The 26,548-nt window shown below is 26.6% G+C and overlaps 3 protein-coding genes, 1 long non-coding RNA gene and 1 other non-coding gene across 7 annotated transcripts in view; 2 read left to right on the forward strand and 3 right to left on the reverse strand.

Annotated features, from left to right (window-relative positions):
- LOC102653594 overlaps positions 1 to 15,819 on the forward strand; it is a 114,431-nt gene extending 98,612 nt beyond the window's left edge. The window contains exons 3-4 of the long non-coding RNA XR_001705638.2: positions 14,686 to 14,782; positions 15,300 to 15,819. This is a non-coding gene — a long non-coding RNA (uncharacterized LOC102653594). The remainder of the gene's footprint in view (positions 1 to 14,685; positions 14,783 to 15,299) is intronic.
- On the reverse strand, positions 653 to 8,687 carry LOC408533 (mitogen-activated protein kinase kinase kinase 15). Of its 3 annotated transcripts, none has more exons than XM_006563361.3 (24): positions 8,534 to 8,687; positions 8,015 to 8,063; positions 7,716 to 7,933; positions 7,450 to 7,644; positions 7,197 to 7,366; positions 6,747 to 6,915; positions 6,384 to 6,683; positions 6,053 to 6,306; positions 5,804 to 5,963; positions 5,219 to 5,572; positions 4,887 to 5,148; positions 4,687 to 4,824; positions 4,436 to 4,602; positions 4,265 to 4,360; positions 4,031 to 4,170; positions 3,802 to 3,957; positions 3,374 to 3,469; positions 2,456 to 2,568; positions 2,204 to 2,379; positions 1,818 to 2,082; positions 1,277 to 1,604; positions 1,052 to 1,196; positions 896 to 972; positions 653 to 836 (listed from the first exon to the last, which is right to left on the reverse strand). In XM_006563361.3, the coding sequence occupies exons 2-24, from the start codon at positions 8,049 to 8,051 to the stop codon at positions 776 to 778; spliced, it is 4,077 nt and encodes a 1,358-aa protein (XP_006563424.2). In that variant the 5' UTR covers positions 8,052 to 8,063; positions 8,534 to 8,687; the 3' UTR covers positions 653 to 775. The 3 variants fall into 3 exon arrangements, with proteins under 3 accessions (XP_006563424.2, XP_006563423.2, XP_006563426.2); XM_006563360.3 differs by having other exon boundaries at positions 8,015 to 8,141; XM_006563363.3 differs by lacking the exon at positions 3,374 to 3,469 and having other exon boundaries at positions 8,015 to 8,141.
- On the reverse strand, positions 10,866 to 26,424 carry LOC107965562 (muscle-specific protein 20). The gene is made up of 5 exons (XM_026445506.1): positions 26,280 to 26,424; positions 19,376 to 19,457; positions 13,165 to 13,294; positions 11,432 to 11,552; positions 10,866 to 11,350 (listed from the first exon to the last, which is right to left on the reverse strand). Exons 1-5 carry the CDS (start codon positions 26,418 to 26,420, stop codon positions 11,159 to 11,161), a joined length of 666 nt encoding a protein of 221 aa, XP_026301291.1. The 5' UTR covers positions 26,421 to 26,424; the 3' UTR covers positions 10,866 to 11,158.
- On the reverse strand, positions 19,748 to 19,888 carry LOC113219290. The gene has a single exon (XR_003306197.1). It is a non-coding gene; the product is annotated as a U4 spliceosomal RNA (small nuclear RNA).
- Positions 21,380 to 24,155, forward strand: LOC408532 (myophilin). The gene is made up of 4 exons (XM_392078.7): positions 21,380 to 21,534; positions 23,273 to 23,472; positions 23,562 to 23,682; positions 23,775 to 24,155. Exons 1-4 carry the CDS (start codon positions 21,529 to 21,531, stop codon positions 23,955 to 23,957), a joined length of 510 nt encoding a protein of 169 aa, XP_392078.2. The 5' UTR covers positions 21,380 to 21,528; the 3' UTR covers positions 23,958 to 24,155.
- Positions 26,425 to 26,548: the final 124 nt, after the last annotated feature.

The following is a 26,548-nucleotide window of genomic DNA, read 5'->3' on the forward strand; positions in this document are numbered from 1 at the left end:
ATAAGGCACTACGATCATTTGTTTTTTGTTTAATTATCATATAAATAATGTATTAATTATTTTTTCAATTATGTTTTACATAATTAAATACACAATTCTTCTACCGTTAATAATTGCGCTGAATAAGGAGGAAATCATTCAATATATTGCAAAATACGAAGCACAAGACAACTTTTTATGCACATATTTTTTCAATAATCAATTTTACTGTGGCAGTAACGTCAAATTTGTGTAAACATAGAAATTACATTGAATTCTTCGATCTTTAAATCTTTTAGATAAATAACAATTTTTATCATTTCCCTAAACTTGGCAAGATTAATACTCTAGATTAATAAGTAAAATTAATGATTTTCAAATATACAAATTTTGCATATAATCATATTTAATTATTTGACATAGCAATACTGATTTCTGTACAATATAATTGTATATATAATATAGTTCCAACAGATTGTAAAATTCTGCTGTAATGAGTTTCATTTTAAAATAATTCAATATATGCAAAATTTATATGTACATCTTAGTTTTGTAATTAATAAATACATTATATTTAGGAACTACGCGATAAACTAATATCGGTGTATATTTAAAACTTTCCATGTAAACTTACCTCATAATTAAAATTCTAACAAATTTCATGGATATTATATTCAACACTATAATCATTTTAACAAGAAGATTTCTATTCTACCCTGCATAACGAATCTCAAATAAACCAATTCCAATGTAATACACAATTTAACTACTGCTCCTTTTTATTCATATAATCTTATTAATTATTGCTTTGTCGATGTTTTAATATAGCTTGCCATATCCTTAATTCAATTCCTCCTCTGAAAAAATAAAAAATTTGTCAATATTGATTACAATATAAAAAAAACCTTATATTTACCTGAAATTAAGTCTGCGAATATCGTCACGAGTAACATGATTTAAAATATCTTCTAATGTATATTGCTCATATAGGAACTAGAAAAAGTAATAATATTTTTTATAATTTTTTATTCGATAGAAAAAAAAATATCAATATAAATTTTAATATTTTTACCCTTTCAATTGTCATATCATCTATCTGAAGATTTTGTAACCATTCAATAAGAGCCTGGTCAGCGCATGAAGTATTAGAGGGTGTATCATTAACAGTTAAAGAAAGTAGCTGTTGTGATGTGTTTCCAGATAATGATGAATTATAACTATATATATATAAAACAAGATATAATAACTGTAAAAGATTTATTATATATTCAATATTACGAAAATAATTAAGCCTTACCCTGATTCTTGTTTCATAATACGCCTATTTATACTTTCACAAAGACGTGTTAAAGTATTAACTTGAACTTTTTGTTCTTCGAGAACTTGTTGCAACAAAGCTTGATATGATTTTTGACTTTCAATCAATTCTTGTAATAATCTTAAATTGTCCATTTTTAAAACTCCCATTTGATCCCGATATTCTTTCCAATATTTATTATCTAAAGAATCGCCAGTTTTTTGTGATTTTACAGAATTTACGGTTGACACGCCAGATATAGATCCTTCTTCTGGTCCTTGACCAGCAGATTGCACACGCTCTTGACCAAGCAAATTAGCACCAAGTTCTATAAATAATGTATTAAAAACTTTAATTTATTTCAAATATTTTAAACAATTTTCTAATATATATTTAGAAAAAAAAATTATTTGTTTAATAATCTTCACGATATATTTCAAAAAACATTATATGTATATCTGATAAATTATTAAAAAATATGTGAATAAAATATTTAAAAAAATATTATATCTTGTTACATAAGAAATTATTTTAATATTACCAGGAGAAAATACATTGATAGCAGCTTGTACAGCATTTCTGACTAAATTATCCAATGCAAACATCCAATGAGGCTTTATACTATGCATTCGTAAAACTTCATTCACTGCTGTTTGAAATAAATAAATAGCTAGATTCAGATGAGTAATAGCAGTAGAATCGAAATCCAATTCTTCTTTTAATGTTCTAATGGCTGTTACAATTACTTCTTGATTTTGTTCCGCAATATAATCTCTCAAGGCACGCATTAGTAAAATTAAATGATTCTGAAAAGATATAAAAACTTTGTTACTTGAAATACATATTTTATATATATACATATATATACATATTTAATATATATTATTACTATAAATACATATTTAATAAAAACACAAAAATAATTACCATTTGCAGAACAGTTTGACTTGTTGACAATTCTATTTGAATATCTCTCATCCATACTTCACAAATTTTTGCTTCATCTTGAGTAAGAACTCTGGTTAATGTCATTCTTCTTTGACTATCTTTTTTCAATAGATAAAAACCTTCTTGTTCCTCACCAGTTTTTTGACCAGGTTGTCCTAGTCAACAATATAGAGTATAATATAGAAGCATATTAAATTTAAATGATCTTTAATATATTGTAAATTATTATACCTCCTAATTCAACTTCTGGTGATAATAAACCACCAGAAGAACTTCTTCTCGTCATTGAAGCTCCAGCTGTGTCAGTTTCACTTGTTTCTATAGATGGTGTATTTCCTATCATACTGAAAATAAAATAAATTGATGTTACTTTCAAATGCTATTTATATTTTTTTATACTTTAAAGTTTATTTTAACATTATTATATCTATTTAACTTAATTTATAATATTTCAAAACAATTAAAAAAATTAAAACTTAAATCTTTTTTATAATTAAAATTATTAAATATAAAAAAGTTTGATAATTATTTCATAACAATCTATGTTATATAATAATCTATAATATATTTTTTATTTTTAACAATTAATTGAATATTTCAAATAGAATAATTTGACCAAAAGGGACAGTATGCAAGTGTCACAAGGGCAAGAATATTTCCTGATATATATTTTCATTGAAAATAAACCTGAATACATGCAACAATTATTAAAACTGGTTATTATTTTAAGAAGGATTTCAAAAACTTAAGTTTCAAATACATATGAATAGTCATATTTTTAATCAATTATTATTATATTTGTTTAGTATATTAAGTCTTATTATTATCCTATCAATATATTAGGATAATATTAATACAAAGAAAATAATATAAAAATTTTAATCTTTCTTCTTACTAAATTGAAAAATATTTTACATATTATTATTATTACAAACAGGAAGCTCCATTGCCCACAACACATAAATGTTTACCAACATAAAGCAACATATATATATATTAATAATATGTATCAGTTAACTATCATTAATCATGATTAATTTCTTAGTTATATTAAGATAAATTTTATTATGTTTCTTATCAACAATTATTATATAATATTATATTTTTTTATGAAGAGCCGTGTAACCATCTATAACATTAGTACCATACCTGTTAAAAGAAAGGGTTGCAGTGGGCATTCTAATAGGAGACAGAAGGTGTGCTGGACTGCGCTCCCTCAATGGGCTTGACTTTGTCAGTCCTCCACTATGTGTAATACTTTGATTATATTTCATAATAGAAGAAAGGGATATAATAACAAATGAAAAAATAAAAAATCAAAGATTTTAAAATTCAAACCACATTTAAATACATTAATATAAATACGAGTACAATGTATTCAGATTTATTACAAAAAAAAAAAAAAAATTATTTATTATATAATTGCTAAGCATTTTTTTCTAGAATATATTTACATAAAAACAAGAATGTGAAATCAGCAACAATACAACAAATATAAGACTATTCATATACAAACTTAAACAAAACGATTTGTATGTATTTATATTTTATTATAATAAATAATATATTAACGTTACCTATCATCGGATTGTGAAGTTTGAATAGGAGAAGCAGAAACGATATGATTATTATTCGTTTTGTCAGATTTGCCTAAACGTTCAACTCTGTCAGCAGGTACTGAAATACTTCTACTAAAATCAGGTGGTGCTGCTAAACGATTAGTTTTCTTCTTCCTATATATATAAAAAATCATTAAATATTTTTATATAAAATTATTTATATAAAAATAATATAAGTATCACATACTCATTTAAAAATGGATCTTCTAATAATTCAGCTGCAGTTGCTCTTATGTCAGGATTAGGTTCAAAACAACGTAATATAAAATTTTTTGCTCTTTCGGATAATTCAGATGGAATTTCAGGATGTATTTTATAATATCCAACCTATTATATAATTTTATTATATAATTTATATTATATAATTTTAAAATAACGCAATTTTAAATCTATTTAAAAATTCTATTTATTTTAATTTCACCTTAAACACTGCTGCTTGAGGAGAACCTAATTCAATAAATGGTGGTTTACCAGTTGCCATTTCGACTATTGTACAACCCAGAGACCAAATATCAGCCTATTATAAATAATGAATAATAATTTTTCTTTTATAAGTAAAAAATAATATATATTATATAATAATATAACTTACTGGGGCACCATATCCACGTTGTCCTTTATCGATAACTTCCGGTGCCATATATTGTAATGTTCCAGTAAATGTTTCCGTACTTGGACATAAACCGGCTAATCGTTTCGACATACCAAAATCTGAAATTTTCACTACCCCGCTATATGTATTTACTAAAACATTATCGCCTAAAAATGATAATTGAAATGAAAATGATAATATTTTTTTTATTTATTTATTTATTAAACAACATTTTATATATTATATTTTACCTTTAATATCTCTATGAACGATTTTTTGATCATGAAGATATTTCAAACCTTCCAAGATTTGTTTAGTATAATAAGCAATTGTAGATTCATTTTCTTTTAAAGGTCCCCATTTTGATCTTAACAAAGCTGATAAACTACCTAAAAAAAATTAAAAAGAAATAATAGATAATATGCAATTTTCTTTTATTTTGTTTATTTACCTCCAGGGACTTGTTCCATGAAAATTTTGAAATATCCTTCTTCGCTTACTGAACCTAGATATTGTACGATATTTCTATGCCTTAATTGACTATGTAATTTAATTTCCTCGTGTAACGGTTGCACATCTCCTAAATTCCGTTCACGAATTTCTTTTACAGCAATTCTCACTTGCGTATTTAAATCTCGAGCTGCATAGACAATTCCATATGTACCTTTACCTAGCATTATTCGTTTATTTTGGTCATCCAATTCATATTCAAACTAGGAAAAAATAAATAGTAATAATAATAGTAATAAATTACTTAAAATTATATAAAAATTTTGTACAAACCTTCATTCTATCATCAGTCATGTATGCATCTAAATCTGTAACCATGCCTTCTTGATCTCTGGTCATTTCCAAAATTAAATCATAGAATCTTTGTCTGCATTGAACAGACGGAAAATACATTTGGAAATCATCAGAATTTTGATGAACATACAGAAAAAGGCAGCGTTCATCTCTTTTGTATAAGCTTACACTACGTATCATATTTGCGGTAAATAACCAATCGTGAACTTGTTTGCAATTATTCTTCATATTATCCAAGCACAAATTCCAAATTTGCACCGATTTTTCTTCTGCTCCGAGGTTAACGTTTACATAGCTCGGCATCAAGATCTTCGTTGGCTCCAACACTAAGAGCTAAAATAAAAAGATTAGTGACTAATTCCTTTTTCTAATGGAAAGGATCATAATAGCATTTTGATTCATTAAAGTCAGTCTAAGAACCTGCACAAAGAGCAGTTTTATATTGTTCTTACTTTGACCCAAAATGTACAGAAGTAAGCTGGATTGGTAACACAATATTATAAGCCATAGTCTCCCGAATTGGAAACTGGATCCTTTGTAGAACGATTCCATTTATCAACTTACTGGAAACCGTATACTATCTCCAACTTCCGCTTTTGTAGCTTCGGCAAAGTAGTCCGTCCAAAAACTAAATATTTGCTCCTCTGGTGAAACCTCAGCTTCTTCATTCTTTTTACGAAATCTATCTATCAGCGATATGTTTCCTATTGTAGATTTCAGGTACCTATTTAAGAAATAATTTATTATCACTATATATTTAATATTTTATATTTTTTATTTCAACATAATATTTCAATGATTATTAATATGTACCAATTTGGTGGCTTCAATTTAAACATGCATTCGGCAGCTTGAATAGCTTTCGAATAATCCTCGGCAAGTACACTAATCTCAAAAAATGTTGCTACATCCCAGTAATCTTTCAAACTTGATAAACTACCTTTCTTGCCAATTAGATTATTTAATACCATGCCTATATGTTGTAATTCTTCACTTTTAGAAAATTCATTTCCTGCTATAACGAGTAATGTAGCGAGATTAATTCCCGCATATTCATTTGGTTGAACCTGAATATATAAGTTGAGAAAGTTAAAAAAAATTTTAATTCACATTTATTCTACAAAAAGTAAAAAAAATAAAATACCTCAAAACCTTTTCTATACCAATGAATTGCATTTTTTAAACTTTCTTTATCAGTATGTCTACTTTCTACAAATTTATCTTTATATATTCTTCCACATAAACATAACATATCAGGGACATGATTTTCTTTCTTTTCCAAAGCTTTTTCAATAACTTTCAATGCTCTTTCTCTATCACCTTCTTTATTTCGTCGATTTAATGCAAATGCATATAAATTTCGAATAGCCGGAGTATTGATATAATTTTTATGAGTCGGTATTGTTCTTAGATCGTCAACTAATTGTACCATTGCATCATAATCCTATGCATCCATAAATTTAATTAATAAAGAAATATTTTTTAATAATAATTATTAATATATTACCTGTATCTCACGGAAGGAAATCAAAACGTTTAGAACAACTTCTCCAGATAAAACGTTTGGATCATCTAAACGTTTACGCATATTGTTTAATGCTTTCGAAAGTTCTTCTCCCGAATATGTTTCACGCGCTTTTCGTAAATCAGCTAAGAATTTTTCTTTCATGTGCGCTCTATAAAAATTTCATAATTATTTTATAAAAACTTATTTAATTATTATTAAACGACATATTGTTATAATAAGTTCAAGTTCATTATATATCTTCTAATAAGATTTTCAAACTATAATTATATGTATTGAACAATAAATTTAATTCAATTCTATGTACAAAATGATAAGATAAGAAAATATTTACTTTTGTACCATCATAATTAGAACAAAAGAACAATATTTCCATTTCTTATCTTATAGTAAAATCATATCATAACAAAACTGTGAAAAATCAAAACATACTTAGATTGTACTTCTACATCTTGAAATAATTTTTTAAGCTTCAACGTAAGATGTTGTTTTGGATCTATTACTTCTTCTCCAGTAATTCTAGTAGTAGCTGGATTTGTTGCTACACATGAACCACATTCCACCACACGGTATGAAACAAACGTGTAGTTACCACATGATAACTACATACATTATAAAAGTTTTATGTTAAAAGATAATTTTTAAATATAATATATTAATATATTATAGAATAATATAAATATACCTTAATTCTGATTGTTGTTTCTGTGTCTATATCATTATGTAACAAAATATTTTCTTTCATACCAAAACTTTCTCTAACACCAAGATGATAAAACAAAGCAGATTGTTGCAACTGAATACTTAAGTCTACAACAGCTACATCTGCATTATAAAATGTATCAAGTACATTTGTTTCTCCAAAATCCAATTTTTCAAACTAAAAAGATAACAATCAAATATATTTAGGTTTAAAAATCATATGTTTTAATAATAAAAAATATTTATTACCTGAATATGATGTATATTAGCATTAACTAAATTACATGCTTGTCTAACTTCTTCTAAAGCTCTTCTTCTCTGAGCCAAATGTTCTGGTTGTTGTAGATCCAAAACACAAGCTACATCCATTCTAGGTCTTCCAGAAATGGTTGTATGTCCAGAAATATCACTATGTGTTCCAATACTGTCAGTACTAGAAATACCTTCTGCGATTGTTGGTTGTGCAGCTATTATAAAATATTATAAATGATTAACAATTTAAAATTTTTTTTTTAACAAATTAAATAGCAAGAATAGCAAGAAATTACCAGTCATGTCTATTGTATCGCCACAAATGGATGGCATGTTGCACAATTACTAGATGGAAATAATATTTTTAATTTCTACTTAATAAAAGTTTGGAAGCTTCAGCGAACAAAAGAATTATGAATTCACCTGTTTGAAAATAAAATATGTAAAATATGTATAATAATAAATCATGAATTTTTGTTATTACTATTAAATATATTTTAACTATTAGTATAAAAATTTAACTTAATAACTTTTAAAAACATTACAAATTAGAGAAGCATGAAAATTTTAAGAAAATTGTACAGTTTATACAACTTTCAAATGAAATTTCAAATAATTATCATAAAAAAAAATTAATTTCTGACTTTGGATTACAACGAAACAATAAAATGTAAAAGAATCATAGACAAGAATTCGGTTAGTGACATTGGCTCGCATAAAACTAATGCATAATGGATCATCATTATTCTACGAATACTAGCAGAGAATTCTTGTTATGGAATTGTTTTTTAATTAAATCTAAATACGTGAAATACCTTTTACACTGCACATTATAGATACAATTGTCCATTTCTTCTAGAACATAAATCCGGAGTCGAGGTCGTACAGTATAATTCACATAAAGAATTTTCTTGTTAGTTCACAGATGGCAGAAAGATCAGTTGCTCTGCCGATATAAAAATAGAAACTCTTAAGATAGAACGCATTATAATAAGAAAGAAATGATAATTGCGATTAACACTATAGAACTAAAAGTCACGACTACGCAAATCATTTAACTACATTTAAATACAATTTTGATTCTATGCGATAAGCAAGCAATTAAAAGTTATATTAATTATCGCAAAAAATAATTTATTTCATTGAATAAACGGAATATATACATAAGTATATTAGAAAGAGAATTTAATTAATTTGTATGTCGACTAAGATATTTCTTTCAACATGATTGTTAACGCAGTATTAAATGAATTAACCTTCAGATGTATACTTCGATAGTAATGCATGGTCATCATTTACGGACTTTATATATATCCATAGAATTAAAATATCTGGCATAAGATAGTCGGAATGCTATTACTGCAAAACACTTTTGTCGATCGACTAGAATCGACCCTTTAATCGGAAAACATACTATAGAAAGAGGTTGAGCAATATAAAAAAAGATAATGACTTTATAGGTTATCTGGATTCGATTGCATTAAATGTTAACGTATAAAGACACTGTGGAAACGTACCAATGAACTCCATACGAGTAGGATATCAGGAACAGGAAGAGCAATCATATGAATAAATTGTTGGAAGCTACGATTTTTCTACTTATGTGCTTATAAATAAGAAACCTCTATTTCACTTCTTTATTTATCAGAATAAACGCTATCAGATTTAATATTTAAAAACTACATTTATTTTATAATTCATGAATTTACTCTTAAAAATTAGAATTTTTCTTTCATATAGATTATAAATATATATATAAATATATATAATTGCTATGAAAAAATTAATTATAATAATGTGTTTCTATAATAAAATTTATAAATACATTTGGTTTAATTTTATTATTTATTGTTAGAAATCTAAAGAAAATTTATGATAAACAAAATAAAATCATTATTTAACTTAAAAAATAAATATTTATTACATTATTATAATTTATTATAATATATATCAATTTACTTGAATGACAAAAAATCAATGAGAAAAAGAATAAAGAGAAAATCATGAAGCTAAATATAATCTTATTGTTAAATAATTCATTAAATATAAATTGTAATTCAAAATCAAACATAACTACAATCGTCGTGCAAAAAGAGTCTGAAAAATGAACATGATTCGTATATACGCGGTTTACGAATGCGTGAAGAATAGTGGGGTGCAGTGATGCGCGGAGCGGCCACTCCGCAGCGCTCCCCTTTCATTAGGAACACAGAATAAATAAGAAAGCATAACTATCATGTATTATCTTGCTGATGAAGAATTATACTCTTACTTTTCGTACAATCCGTGTATTACATAGTATTTTGTGATTAAGAGCCTAGATTATAAAGAAATCTTACATATAATAGTAGACAGAATTAATATTATACTTCTTTATCAATCATACTATTGTGTTACAGGGGGACCCCAAGAATTGGCCTGCCCCACGATAGACCGAACAAAACACGTCATTTCTCGGGATTGAGATTTTCTCGCTCTATTTAATCAATCTTCTTTAATGTATGTTAATTCTTGGAAACAAAAATATAATAGAAATAATAAATATTTTCATATAATATTATCTTATAATTAATTTGTAATATAAATTTGTAATTTAATTATAGGAAAATAAAATTTAATAATTATTAACAAGCGTATTGATGTAATTATAAGTTATATACGCAATAATTGTGAAATAGAAATGTATAATTATTTAGTAATATTTTAAGAAAAACATTAATTTTAAATATTTCTAAATAAACAGCAAAATTATATGAAAATATAAATTTTCATAGTTTTTTATCAGAAAATTTTCTTCAATGACCGACGAAACTTTAATGAATGAAATAACGAAGATAGATCATATTCTAACTTGAGATACTTGCCTGATCATTGAGGAGTCTCACGGTGTAGAAACTGTTTGAGGAATGCGTGTAATGCGTGTACGTACACGTCACGTCCACTCATCATCGCTGTCACGTACAAGACTTATCGTCATGTATGTGCGTCTCTGCATATATACTTATGTATGCCAGTATGCACGTATGCGATTCATCATTTTACATGTCAATCTTAAAAATGTATACGTTCTTAGCGATATATCACATATATATTGTATATTATATATTTTATTCTCTTAACATAGAAATAATTTTGCTGTGAGAAATATTGGACAAGTCTCAGACAGAATTTATTGAATATATATTATCGTGAAATTGTTGTTATTTACAAATATCATATCTGTGAAAATAAGTATTCTTAACAAATGGTTAATCTACAACATATTACATTCTATACATTATAATCTATTATAACAATTAAGAAATTAAATAATAAATATTTTTTGTTAATATAATTAATCATATTCTTTTTAAAAATATCAATTAACAATTTTAAATTAATTAAAATTAATTTTGAATTATTTAAAAACTTTAAAAATATTTCAAAATATTGCATAAATATTATTTTCCAAGAAGGATCTTTCTTGTGGCTCCAAAGTTTTGTCCAGCTTGAGTGGCTCCTTTATTAGTACCAGCTTGAAGACCAATATAACCTTCACCAGCCCTTAATTGTTCTTCTGTGAAATGTCGTTTATTCTCCTCTGCAGGTCTTGGCCCCAGCCATGGACCGCGCCATTCTGGATGTTTATATGTCTAGAAATTCATTTATTATTATTATTATTATTATTTTCTTTTTTATAATATGCAAAAAATATATTTGATAAAGATTATTACTGTGCGGCCGATAGCAAAAATAGTATTGGTCACTTGCGCGATATTTTTCCTTTCTATAAGATCAACTGCTTGGAACAAATCTACATCCGGAACTCCGTATTTTATGCATGCTTTCTGAAATCTAAAATAATAAAATTTAAAATAAATTATAAATTATAATAATGTCTAAAATAATTTATAATAATGTCATTGAAATTTACTTTTCCAAACAAAAGGCATACCTAATTAATAACAAAGCGAGATAAAATTGAACGATAGATAATTAATCCAAATGTGTGTAATAATCATTGAAATCTCTTTAAACTTATAAAAATTATATATTATATAATGATAGTAATTTTTTACTAAACAAGCAGTTATATGAAACATCATTGAAATAAATTATTTAATCTTCAAACAATATTCAACAATATATTATTAATATATTGTATATATAATACAAGAATAGATATACAATAATATAAGAATATTTTTAACTTCAATTATATTAATTCATGCATTTTATATTAATATTAATACATATAATTAATAATTTTAAAAATAAAAATGTTAAAATTAATAATATAAAGTAAAATATTTAATATTAATATTATATTTTTTATTTTATTAATCATATTTTCATTTTAGAAATCATAAATATGAATTTAACAAATGCAATACATTATATAAATTACATACGTGGAACTGCCATTTTGTCGGCTTCGCACAGCTACGTAATATAAGAAACTTGAGGCAGGCCAGTATTAATGAACTCTCCGAATATAAGGAAAGTAGAAACAAAAGAAGCATATATGATGAAGATTCTTAACCTCTACGTTACTCCTGTTTTCCGCATAAAAAGGGAGTAATGCGGAGTGGCCGCGCTGCGCATCGTTCGCCCCACTACTCAGGAAAGCGCTCTTAAACATTGAAACGCGCCAATTGCCGACATGCGCACGCATCATCGTAGTCAGATATAACAAATGTCACGTTTATTGCATTTTATCAAAATCTTGCACAAAGCTTTATTGAAAATATTTTATGCATTTCATTCTTTTTGTTATATTTATTTAAACATAATATTAATTATCTTAAAACTAAATTTTAAGTAAAACGAACAAATCTTTTATCAAAGTTTTAATAATAATATTTTAATTTTATAATTAAATCTTTTATAAATAAAAAATTAATTAAATGATATAAATTAAAATATAATAAATATAAAAAATTTTTTATCAAATTGTATTACATTTTTTTTTTAATAAATATGAACTCTTTATTACGATAATTTTATAGATTTTATGAAACAATAATTGTATATTTTATGATATATTTTTTATGTTTGTAGAATAATTGTGATGATTTCAACCTCGGACTTTATTAATACTTTTTTATCAGGCTATCAGCTGACATAAGAAAGAATGAGACAACTAAAATTTCGCGCTAAGAGCATCGATTTGAAGTCAATAATCGCATATCGTTTGATCTCTCGATCTGAACGACTACGTGACCAATACTCTCGACTTCGATAGATTGAATCGAGAGTAAAACACTGTCGATCGCGTAAACTCGACTGTACAGCAGGAAAGCATGATATCAAAGAAAGCTCACTAGTAGTGATATAAATTAGTGAAAATTAAATCTTATTTTAATACTCAATTTTCATTGCAATTTTAAATGTTAATTTCAAATATCAATAATATTTCAATTATTCATCCATGCAACATAATTCTTATATTTTTTGCAATACATACTGATTAAGATTGTCCATCATCTTATAATCACCACCAGATGTATTGATTTTGGTGATGAGATTTGGCTGCAATTTGTTCATAAGTTTACAAAGCAATACACCATCTCGCAAAGCATCCTCATAATTCACACCTAAAAGCATATATTCCATTAATTAGAGTAATAATTAATATATATATATATATTAATATAGAGAATATTATTAATATAGTATTAAGAACATAAAAGAAGATAAAAAAAAGAATTTCTTCGTTTCTTAACCTATTAAATTAAAATGATCGTTTTTTTTCTGTAATCGATATAACTAAGGGAAAAAAGGAAATCTAATGATGAAAAGAATGCCAAGAACCACAGTAGCATCAGGATAACAGAAAAATAAATCTCACTTTTCCCGGGACAAAGCATAACTTTTAAAGTACTACAGCAAATGACATGCGCATTTCATGTCAGCCATTGATTTTCATTGTTGGCCGGCCAATTATCGGTTCAAATGAATGCCAACAGTCGTTTTTCTTGTTTTATCCTTCCCCTTCTACTACTGCGATCGAGATTGCCGCGAAATAATAACAGAGGCTGCGTGCACCAGCACTCGTTTATGGCATCCCATTATGCCAAGAGGCGCGCCAAGGGGGCATGGCATTTTTTGCCAGTCGGCCGAAAGATCAGGAAAAACCGCCTCCGTCTTCTATTCGTTTTTTTTTTTTTTTGGTCTCCAACGATGTGTCTCGATCAACGCCATCATTGTCTTGCAGTCGTCGTGACTCGTGCGTTGAAGCAATCTCGTCGCCATTCGAAAGACACGCTGCATCTCAAATTGCCAGGAACCCAGCATCTGACTAGAGCTCATGTATCGATGTCAAGCATGTATCGTTTATTGTCAAGTTTTCCTACTAATTCGATACGTACGTTTCGATATATCGAATGTATTGACATACTACGCTCTCTGGTGAGCGACTTTATAAATTGTATCGATATGTGAACAATGAAGCGCTGCAGTCGATGAACGCAACAGTTGGTTCTCCTATATAAATTGCTTATATATGTATGAAAATATTTGTTATTAAAATACTTATTAATAAACTTATGTGATAGATAAAATAATATCTGGAGAAAAATAAAAGTAGAAATCCAAATAATGAGTGTTTAAATAAAGACTTCAAGATTTTAAAATAAGTAAAACTTATCGATTATATTTTATATTTTATATATATATAGATTATGTGTCGATTATACACAACGGTAATAATGAATAATATATGCAGCATCTATGAATATGAAAGTTACAGAGTTATTAAGAAAACATACTAAGCAAGTAATTCTTCATATATATTTTATATAGAAATAAACACTGAATTACTATGTATTATATAGAAATGTAAGAAAAATCACTGTTATATTATAACATTATATACTTACAAACATTTTTTAACTTTTTTGTTTTATTATATATTACAATACAAATATGCATATGTTGTTTGCAATAACTAATATCTGCATATTTATTATATATATAATTCTTTCAGAGAATTTTTGGGACAAGGATTGATTGTTCAAAGGACTACTATCCTGATATTATAAGGACAACATGTCACGTGGTTTTGCAATAGAGGGGATGCCATTGTATGCTTACCCTAAAATCTGTTCGCCTAATATAAAACTGGTCGTGTGCTTGAATTTTCGATTGATGAGTATTCGACAGTTGATCAGCATCAATTAATACATACTACTATTCAGCTAATTCTTAATTTTTAATTTTTAAATAATAAGAATAGTAATTTATCACATATTTTTTAAATATATTATATATCATATATTTACATATATATTTATATTTATTATGAATATTGATTATTATACAATTATAATTAAACAATAAGTTTCATAAATAGAATATATTTAGTATTTAAAAAATTTATCTAATTATTTATAATAAAATTATTTTTGAAATCTCATTTACTATCAAAATTTATTAAAGATATATGTACATATGATATGTAATATATATATACATATATATAGTTAAATTAATTTTTTTTAAAAGATAAGATTAATTTTTTTTGTTGTAAATACAATAAAAATATTTTTTTTATAGAAATAATTTATCTTGTAAGAAGAAATAATATTATGTATGTTTCAGTTACGTATATGAAATGAATCAAGCAAACCAGTCGCTTTTCCACAATATCCAGGCAACAGCTCGAGGGTGACAGTATCCAGCATCCACCTCCAGATGAACGCGGGCAAATAGAATACAAACAAGCGTGACATACTGATACATTCCTGGTAATATTGAAACACGATGAGATGTCGTAAACGCAAGAAGATGACAGAAAATCGATTGAACACCTTCCAGATCTAGACCGACTTTTCTATTATGATTCTTCACCGCTTTCTTTAGTACTTGAGCAAACACAGTAATATGATGCTAGCCTGATATTTTTCAGATGTTGTATGTCTTATTGCTGTCTTTGTTCATATCCGATACTATGTATCAAAAAAATATCGAGTCGCAATAATATGTATTGGTGAATCGGAAACTATTACCATCCCCGATAGTATCCTGTTACGTTAACACGTCATAGTCGTCATATCTCGACAGTTTGATGTGAAATCGATAAAATATATTAAAATATATTTTTTGTGTATATATATATATATATATATGTTTTTTTTCAGAAATTTTATAGAAATAATACTATTATATTTAAAGAAATAATAATAAATATTGAATTTATTAATAATTTCAATATAATTGAAAGAAACAATAATAGTTAATTATGAAAAAACATGGAAAGAACGCATATTGAAATATTTAATCTACTTAAAAATATACAAATATAGATACATATCTCCTATCTATCTCTTATTAACAAATATAGAAGAAATTAAAAATAAAACAGTTCAGAAAGATGCATAAGATTATTAACTATTAATATAAAAAGAAACGAAATTTTTAGCAGGAATGAATCTATGAATTTCAACGAATACGCTTGTATGTTCAGTATCGATTTAACGTCAGTTTCATGTCATAAAGACGTCAAACACACCGTTTTCACCAGGACAACATCCCCGGCTTGAATTTACGACTGCCAGCGAGCAACAGGTTTCGCGGGAACAAATCTTCTTACACACAGAAGTCAGTTTTTCTTTATGTTTATAATAAATGAAATTCTATCATCAATCTTTTCTCATATAATGCATTATTAAAGTATATTAATTAATAAATTAACTCTTTATAATTCTTGATTAAATTCTTACACTTTTAATAATCTCAATAAAAAATAAAAATTAAAAATTGTAAATAGATTTTTTGATGTTTAAGCATCTGATTTTTTTTTAATCTAAAATTGCAATTTTATACAAATTTATTTTATTCTATATCATAAACTATTCGCGAAATTACAAAGTTAATATAAATCATTGATTAATTAAAATCTCTTTATAGGTAGCTATATTTAAATGAAACGCAATCTGAAGCTACTACCTGTTGCTTTTGATCGTAAATCTACCCTCGGGCTGTAATCCTGGTAGGTTAGTCTCAGAATGACGTCATTGACGATCTTCTGACGGACAACTGACATTCGTTGACATTTCTCTTCAATCTTTCAACCGAATGAATTACAATTTCTTCCAAAGAAAATATTCTTATTTTCTGAACGAACACAACGAAATTTAGGCGAATACATGGAAAGCAACCCTTGGTCGGCGGGAAAGCCATAAATTCATCTACTAGTCCTCGTTATTACCCTAGTAACTGCGAGCTTTCATGACATCACGCAACGTTTCGTGACGAATACTTTGACATATTGATAGCTCCTATTTGTAAAAATCACAGACAAGATATTCAATGTCTGTATTAGAATTATTTTATAAGAAGAAAAAAAGAAATATATAAGGATCGATACGTTGACGCTTATATATATAGCGAATAAGCCATAAATCCCTCAAACATCTGCTAGTATCCTGATGTAAGCAAGTTACTTGTACCACTGTGACGAATTGATGACTGACACTTCCCTTTTTCAAATTCTTAGATTTCTTCTTGTTAATATTTAGAGTGTGTTTTTAATAATATGAAACATTATAAAGTGCTATAATTAAAGAAAGGAAATAATCGAGTGATATTGTATTTTTGTTACAAATAATTTTAAAAATTATTTATCTATAACAAAAATTAAATATTGAAAAAATAAAATATGATTGTTATGAAAATTTAAATTAGAATTTACAATAAATGCATAAAACTGTAAGTTCTATATATATATATATATATATACATAATTGTATATATACATATATAAATTATAAAATATAATATTTAACATATTTTGTTTCAAATTTTTTTATAAATTTACAAAATAAATTAAAAATAATAAAAGGTCGATTATTATGAATGATTCTTAAATTTAAATTTGTTTTAGAAGATTGCAAGAAGATCGATACGAGAAATGACACAATGCGATGTTTGACTTGACTATCCAGACTCTCATATGCGATCCTGATACATTGGCGTCCTTACGACGTAACATGATGAACAGATGACGCTAAATCAATATACGTCGTCGGCAAGTGATTGTTAAAAATCGTTTAACGGATCCTTTAACTCGGTTTTATTTTATTATTATTGTCTATGCAATTAATGATAAAAAATCTAATTTCAATTTATATTATCAATTTCGAATCATCACAGAAAGATAACTTTTGATATTGTTTTAATATTTTAGAATCTTAATTTCACAATTATTTAATGATATAATTAAATAATTGTTGTATTGTATAAAGAAATAATTGATTTGATTTAAAAAAAATTTATTTTAAGATAATTTTATACTCAAATAAATCTTCAAAATTATTAAAAAAAATTTAATGTTCAAATAATATGTAATTTTTCCCTCGTTTAAATAATATTTCTAAGTATGCAAACTATACAAGGGTCGTGTCCAGCATGCCACACGAGCTTCCAGGAACAGGCTAACATCCACAATTGGAAGACTCGAGAATCTTGAAATACCAATTCCGATTGCAGGTCATCGAAGGTCAGCAATAGTAGGGACAAATTAGAAGGATGAAAATGTGGGTGGAAGATAAAGGCAGCGAACTGAAGCAGTTGTCTAAGTTCAATTTTAAACGAGTCAATAACATCAAAAGCTTCAAATACCCGGCTTACATCATCGTGTAGAGCTATTTCTTGCTGTGGGTGGAACTTATACTACGTAATATTAAGGGATAATTTGTGACATAATATAAAATCTAGCTATATGATGGAATTTAATTACCTTTTATGCTAATATAATAATTATTTATTTTAGGAATTAAATTTATCGAATAAAAGTTTTAAATATAAGAATGTAATCTTTTTAATTTTAAAATATTGCAATCTGATATCGTACAAATAAATAAAAATATTAAATATTCTATTTATCTTAATTCAAATATTGTTCTTAAACAATTAATCGTTACACGAGTAAAGACATAGTCATATGTTCAACACGGCAATTGCATCGTCGCCTGACGTATTTCTCAAACCAGGGGTACACGTTCGACGTAGGGGTTGTTATCCAGTTCCCGTTCAATAGGGTGACTCGAATGACGTAACAAAGCGCGCGTTTTATTAGGAGAACATCGATAAATGGAGGATGAAATTACCCTTAACAGCTCCTGTCACCAACCACCTTTCGCTCTCTATTCGTGTTTCAATATTAGCTTGTCACGATCAATAATTATTACTTACTATCTAAATTTATAAGAATTTATAAGAATATATAAAATCAAATCAATTATTATTTTCCTTATAAATGTTTTTTTTTATTAATCTTTTGTTTCATTTTAGATTGTTCTTAAATATTATTCTTAATTAATAAATTTTTATACCGTACACTTATATTCATATATTGGAATTATGAAATATATATATATTATATTCATATATTCCAATAACTGACCTAGTCAACAAGTTTAACCTTTACTACGTCACGCTGTCTGACATTCGTATCCGGATATTATAGGGTTGAAGTTAGCCTTTGTATGCGTTGCACTGATCTTGAACGGGGGTGGTGTTATTGACACGCTTTTCGAACTGCACCACCTCCGGAGAACAGGAGTTCATATATGATAGCATGTGGAGCAAGGGAATGATATTATTGATAAACTTCAATTCATTTTATCTTAAACTTAAAAATAAATGATCAAATATTAAAAAATTAATGATCATACCTGCTGGAAATTTCTCTCCAATTACTTGTTCGATCCATTGCTGAGCCTCGGCTTCTTGGTTCGGTTCTCGCTTACCAGCAACCTATAATTAAAATATATTTTAAAAATTATTTTAATATTTTTTTTTAATGATATTAATAATTTTATATATCAATACGCTTAATAGTACTTTTTATTATGATTTAATAATAATCAATATTTTCAATATAATGTTAAACTTAAAAATAGCTTTAAAAATTATAAAGTAATTAAATTTTAAATTCATGTTCATTTATCTATTATATGCATTCAATCTCATATAAAATTTCTTTACAAAACACAATTACGTATTCTTTCCTGTAATGATTTTTGTTTTTGTAACAAACTTATCAGTTTCCGCAGAAACTTTCAAAAATTGCCGTAGCCGATGGTATTTCACATCGTCATGGCGGGGTATTGGTAAAAGTTTTCAACTAGCAATAATCGCACCTCGGTAGAACCTCATTGGTTACGATATCGCCACTGCGCAAAGCTAACGAGTCTATCTTCCTCAGCCCTACTAATAACACTGGCGTAATCTTTCGACAGTGAGAATCCTTTCTTCCTCGACGCCATCTCGTAGCAAGATGAGTAACTAACAATTCGAGTGAATGTAGGCACGAAACTACGTATATTTTAAATATAAAATATGAATAAATAAATATAATTTTAAGACTTAATTTCATATATTAAGAAATTATTCAAGATATTTCTTTAATATATGTATTATTATAAATACATATAAATAAATCTAAAATACAATTTTTTCTTGAACTCAATTTTTCAAGTACTATCTATGAACAATGTATTTGCATTTGACTGCAAGTCAAGGGATGCGTTAAGTATTTATTGGAAATGCATTGTCACAGGAAAATACGAAAGCAAGAGGTAGCATGTTAAGTACACGTGGAAGGACGCTATATAATGGAATCTTACTTCATTCTTTTTCTCCTTTAATCAAATAATATGTAAGTATTATATTTTTATTTTGTTGCTTTTAATGAAAGAAAATAATCCAACAATTTTCAATTAACTTTTTTCATTTTAATATTTAATATAACCAATTAAATAAAGAATCAATCTCGCAAAAAAATTGTTAAATTAAAATCATTTTTTTGGCCATAAGAAAAATATATGCAATAAATGGATGCAATTATTAAAGATTTCAGAAAGTAATAATAATCACATTAACGCTATTATTAAATTATATTGTTATGTAATTCAATCCCGATATAAAGAACGCAAATATGAATATTCGCTCCAGCCATTTACGCAATTCTGTTGTATTACGATAAATTTGGAAATAGCGTCGATTGATGAAATCTAAACTCGGCGGTGGCCTCACCCTTCGAAGTGGCCAGAATCCAGAAATTACAAGCGTCTTGCTGTTATCGGTGTCTTTCATCTGGCGTTCGTCCACGGACCAGTTAAACATCGTTCATAGTCAGAAAAAACACCCACTTGTTCGAACTTTTCCACAATTTTGTCATCAATCACAAATTTCTTCCGTCTATGACATCAATGACATCAGCATTTAACAATAAACGATTAAATATTTATTGCGTTTATTGTGAACTTTAACTTCAACTCCAGTTCCAGATTTTATTTCCTTTCTTATTCTTAAAATTGCATATATTATTTTTGATACTTAGTTTTAAAATTAATTTTATAACTAATAATACAAAAAAAAATTAAAATCATTTTAAAATCATCATTCCTGAATTTTCTAAATTAAATGTTGATCATACTTCTTAAATTTTGATATTCTATTATTTAAAAGTCTTTAGAAATAATGAAAGTGACGATGACAAAATAATAAGGGGAAAAAGAATGAATTTTTTCGATCGTTAAAAACATTATAAACATATTATTCTCGTTCAGTCTAGTAAATAGGGTTTGCAGTGTCAAGATCTGATCGTGGCGGGAATACCCAGTGGGCAACCTGCCAAAAAACACTCTTTTCTGAATGTCGGTGGAAAGGATGCGACGGAGGGGGTATCGGCATATAGCGTCGGGACGCACAGCGTCCGACTTAGTCTCTAGTCAGCGTCATCGTTCAAAAGTCGTTCAACGAAAAGCGAACATTATCTCCGTGGCAACATCGCCGGCGTTCAACAAAAGGAAAATAAGGAAACATGCCGGTATGTGTTCATTATCCTGTGTATGTTCCATATGGAAATAATGCAATGCGGAATCGCGACGATCTTGACGACAATTCGTCAAATAACGATATAATGGGATTATAACAAGAATGAATAATTTCATTAATTAATTATGTTATCGCCGTGGATTTTTAGATTTATTTCCTTATTTTAGAGTTCTAATAGATTTTCTAATAGATTTTGGGCTATTTCGTTCTGGCGATTTTCTCAAAATTTTGGATTAATCCAATATTCTAAAATTATAAAGAAAAAAATTAATAGAAATTAATAGGAAATATGAAGAATTTGAAAGATATTAAGATAGGTGTTTGCAACAATTTGTTTTTAATCCAATCAATGATAATATAGGATAATAAACACGAAAAAAAAAAAATAATAAAACTCGAAATTTTTTCTAATTTGTAATAGCGATCGATTTTGACGCATTTCCTTCTTCTCGTTCGGAATATTTATATCCTAAGATAAATATTTTTACGTAATATATATGTATATATTCTAACAGTATTTTCAACCAGTTAATTCAAGATACTGGAAAAAGATTATTATTGTAATGCAATAACTTCCTCTAGATTTAAAATTTTTGCTTTATTTTTTAAAAATTTATTGATCAATTTTGATTATTAATTATATTTCAAACTTCAAACATAATCTATTATGTTCGATCAATGAAGCGAACCTTTCGTGCATTTTTAAAAGCAATTAATAGATATTTGTTTTGATTAGTAGCCAAAATTACTGGAGTCAAGACTCGATAATTAATCAATTTAATTTTAAATTTAATGAATCTTTACATCAGGTTTTTGAGATAGAATGAAAACATCACGTCCCTTGAGAATAAAGCTTAAAATACGATCTCGAGAGTGTTCGGAGAAGATTACATTGCTTCGAAAGACTTGATACATTGCAGATATTCCGAACATTTTCTCGCAAGATCATCATTGATCCTTATTTTTCGATCAAATAGAAATAGACTTCTAGTAACACGATGCAATCGTTGAAATATTCAAGGCAAATTCACGTGAAAAATCGTAACGTATTGGAGTTTATTTTTGCTCTAAATACTGATCTATCGTAAATAGATAGATGCCAGATTTCATTTACGTCAATTCGTTGGCATTATAGATCGATGCAAAAGATGTTAATAAATTGCTTAGATTTATCAGAATATGTTCAGATCCATGTTCCCTTCTCGATAATCTCTCACTTACGAAAAAAGAGATCGTTATATGAGAAAACATTGGGAGATATTAATTATCGATTAAAAAGTATTTCGATATTTTCAAGTTTCCTTTACATTGTCACGATCATTTTAAAAAACAGAAAATATTATAAAAAAAAAAAATTGTAAAAACGAAACAATTGTCAGAATGCCAGAAATGTAGGTAATTTCGTCTTTCTACCAAACAATTTTACCAGAAATTAGTAAAATTGGAGATTCACACGGCACAGAAACAGGTGGCCGAACATTGTTGCTCCTTGCCAGTTTTAATAAAAGCCAATAAATCGGTCGGCGTATTTTATTTTCGATGTTTGCTTAATACCCGCGGTAACGTAATATCCTCGCGATCTATTTCTGTCCCTGACATTTTTAAATTGCCCGGCAACACTTCGCTGGATCATCCCTGACTCCTAAATCGATATCTGTGCCACAATATCCACCACACGATTCTATTTTAAGAGGATACGATTGACAAAGATAAAACTTCCGGTTTTGTAGGCACGCAACAAGGAACAAGAGAATGAGATTTTAACATGGATCGAAACCGTGTTAGGAGAAAAACTTCCACCTGGAAATTACGAAGATATACTCAAAGATGGGGTGATTCTGTGCAAGCTTATCAATAAATTGGCGCCTGGCTCGGTAAAAAAGATTCAGACCAAAGGAACTAATTTCCAGCTTATGGAAAATGTTCAGAGGTATATAATAATTCAAATTATATTTCTCAATTTACATCTTTCCGTTAATAATTTGCAATTAATAAATATCATTATTATTTTTTGGTTAGATTCCAAGCGGCCATTAAAGAATACGGTGTCCCGCAAGAGGAAATCTTCCAAACAGCTGATCTTTTCGAAAAGCGCAATATTCCACAGGTTACATTGTGCCTTTATGCTTTGGGCAGGATAGTAAGTATCGTGAAATTAATTTAATTTTGAAACTCCTGAGAAGAATAAACAAAAAGAGATTCATCAATGAATCGTGATCCTCTTCTCTATAGACACAAAAGCATCCTGAATATACAGGTCCACGTCTAGGGCCAAAAATGGCCGAAGAAAACAAAAGATTGTTCACAGAAGATCAGCTTCGAGCAAGCGAGGGTCATCTCAATTTACAAATGGGATACAACAAAGGAGCTAGTCAAGCTGGCCACGGTGGATTTGGCAATACTCGACACATGTAAATTTTCTACAATGCGTAAAAAATACATTATAAGCTTATAAAAACACAAAAATCTACATATAAACATTTACATAGATATAAATATTCTTCCATCTACTTCTTTTATCTACTTATCGATCTTGAAATGTATATGATTGAAGAATTGCAATTAGCAATCAATTTTAAATATTTAATCACTAATCTATAACTGATCTTTTTATCTGAAAAAAAATTCAACCAAATCGATATTTTGCTTTCTCATCGAATAAAACATATTTATAAAAACATATCTTATAGATATTACAACAATATAGTCTATAATCTCAATGCACGTATAATATTACCGATGTTATATGTTACATGATATGTTACATATGTTACATATGTTATGAAATTTCATTATTATGTATTCAATATATATAAATGTAAAATGTTGTTGATAAACTACAATTAAAAAAAGCAGGCACTTAATATACGTTACATTGTAATTACATATATAGATAAATTAAACACACAACATTAAACATATACACATTATACATAACACGATATAGGTACACAATACATTGAATATTAATATTTATATTTCATGAATATTTATTGAAAAAAATATGAAACATGATAAATAAATTCTAAATAAATTATTATTTATATCATGAAATAATATAACTTAAATTTATGTATAAATAGCAATATAAAATTTCGCAATTATTTTATATATAAAATTTTACATAAATTCTTATATTGAAGATTATCTTATCAATTTGAATGAATATCTTTTCTAAAATTGTTATTATTCTCACATAATTTGCTAATATTATGTATATAACAATTGTACAAAATAAAAAAGCAACACTGCTATTTTATATTATTACATCATTCAAATTCATAATCACAATTATAACTATACATCACAATTATAATTATGGTATTGAAACATTTAAACTTTTAATTTCATTTATATTATAATCTTAAAAAAAAGAAAGCTAAGAAAAATTGTGATTTCTTCTTATTCAGAGTAAAGTGTTAAATTTTTGGCAAACATTCACATAAATAATATAAATATAATGTCCGTTTCTAAAATATCACAAATCATATTAAATGACAAAAAAATAATATATTATTTTATTCTGAATTTTTAATCAGAATATTATTTAATTTTAATTAATTGTTATTAATTTCAGAAGAAATCATTTTAGTGTTTTATCTCTTCCTTTCTTCTTTCAGTTTCAAAAGATTTAAATAAAGCTTTTAAAGAATAGATAGAAAAGTTAATTTAAACATATCAATTACTAAAATATTTATGATTTGTTTGTAAATATACATTGCATTCATTATCGTGACACAAATTTTTTAATCTCTTTTCTTTTTTTTCGACATCATTATATTATAGAATTTAATTCAAACTTTTATTTAGTTTGGCATGTCTTAACCCCTTTCGGTTATTTTTGGATACTTGTAGTATACCAGATACGCGTGTGAATTCGACTGACGGTGAATTTGCGTTATGATATCGTTAATATATCAAATATTTATATTTCACGACACTTGATAATTTATCAAAATATATAATTAAATTTTATATTATAATATTATCAAAAGATTGTAAAATTTTTTAAAACTACAGAAAAATGGAATGGATTTTAAGATTATAATTAATTTAAAAGTATAAATATAAATCAAGATTATTTATCAAATATAATATCAATAATTAATATATCAAATGATTCATAATTTACAGACTTTCTAGAATTAAAAACGTTAACGAATATACTTTGATTCGAATATTGAATCAAATGTTTGAAAAAAAAAGCAATCTTTCAATATATTAAAAGACTTTTTAATATTATTATATACTTTGTGAAACTTTTTTTTTTTATAATTTTTTGATAATTATAGGTAGTTTTCACATATATTATCATTTCAAAATGATAATATATGGTTTAAAAAAAAAAATAACAAAAAATTTCAATAAATATAATATACTTTGAATTATAGAAATATATAGAATGCGTGATTTTATAAATTAATATTTTAAATTATAAATATGTGGATAAAGCGAAAAAAAAATATCTTTTCATATTTATCCATTTAACTTATCATAATTAATTTATATTTATAATATAATTTTATTTATCATAGAAAATTATTATATATTTATTATATACTTTATTATATATTTATCATGAATCAATAATTGAATATAATATATAATTTAAAGATTATGTATATCAATTAGTATAAATAATTTCACTTTATTTTTATTTTTATTGTATAAAAATTCATTAAATATACTTCTATTACATAAAATTATATATAAAATTCTTTTTCACACACAACTTACCTGCCAGAGTGGACGTCCAGGCATGATGAATACTGTTTGCAAGTGCTCTTTTGTAATGCCAAAACGTTGAAGACGGTAAAGCTTAAGCAACTCAAGCTCAAAAAGTGTACGCTTCGGCCACCGTGCTGCGTATATATGCATGATAGGTATGCATTCGTGTTAGTGAATGTGGAGACGCTTCTATATATGGATCACTTACTCACCACCCACCTTGGTACTCATCACATATGAATATCTAAATATGATATTTTTTGAAAAATATGCTTCAA

Source organism: Apis mellifera, linkage group LG15 (genome assembly GCF_003254395.2).
Source record: "Apis mellifera strain DH4 linkage group LG15, Amel_HAv3.1, whole genome shotgun sequence".
Classification (NCBI taxonomy): Eukaryota; Metazoa; Arthropoda; class Insecta; order Hymenoptera; family Apidae; genus Apis; species Apis mellifera.

Excerpts from the sequence above, each read along its gene's own strand:
- LOC408533 (XM_006563361.3), bottom strand. The coding sequence starts at position 8,051 with ATGCCATCCATTTGTGGCGATACAATAGACATGACTG. Across the intron at positions 4,603-4,686 it reads CGTTCATAGAGATATTAAAG|GCGATAATGTTTTAGTAAAT; the intron begins GTAAAATATAAT and ends TATCATTTTTAG. Across the intron at positions 1,197-1,276 it reads ATTATGAAACAAGAATCAGG|TTATAATTCATCATTATCTG; the intron begins GTAAGGCTTAAT and ends ATATATATATAG.
- LOC408532 (XM_392078.7), top strand. Across the intron at positions 23,473-23,561 it reads CTTATGGAAAATGTTCAGAG|ATTCCAAGCGGCCATTAAAG; the intron begins GTATATAATAAT and ends TTTTTTGGTTAG. Across the intron at positions 23,683-23,774 it reads TTTATGCTTTGGGCAGGATA|ACACAAAAGCATCCTGAATA; the intron begins GTAAGTATCGTG and ends TCTTCTCTATAG.
- LOC107965562 (XM_026445506.1), bottom strand. The coding sequence starts at position 26,420 with ATGCATATATACGCAGCACGGTGGCCGAAGCGTACACTTTTTGAGCTT. Across the intron at positions 19,458-26,279 it reads CTGGACGTCCACTCTGGCAG|GTTGCTGGTAAGCGAGAACC; the intron begins GTAAGTTGTGTG and ends TTTTAATTATAG. Across the intron at positions 13,295-19,375 it reads TGGAGAGAAATTTCCAGCAG|GTGTGAATTATGAGGATGCT; the intron begins GTATGATCATTA and ends ATATGCTTTTAG.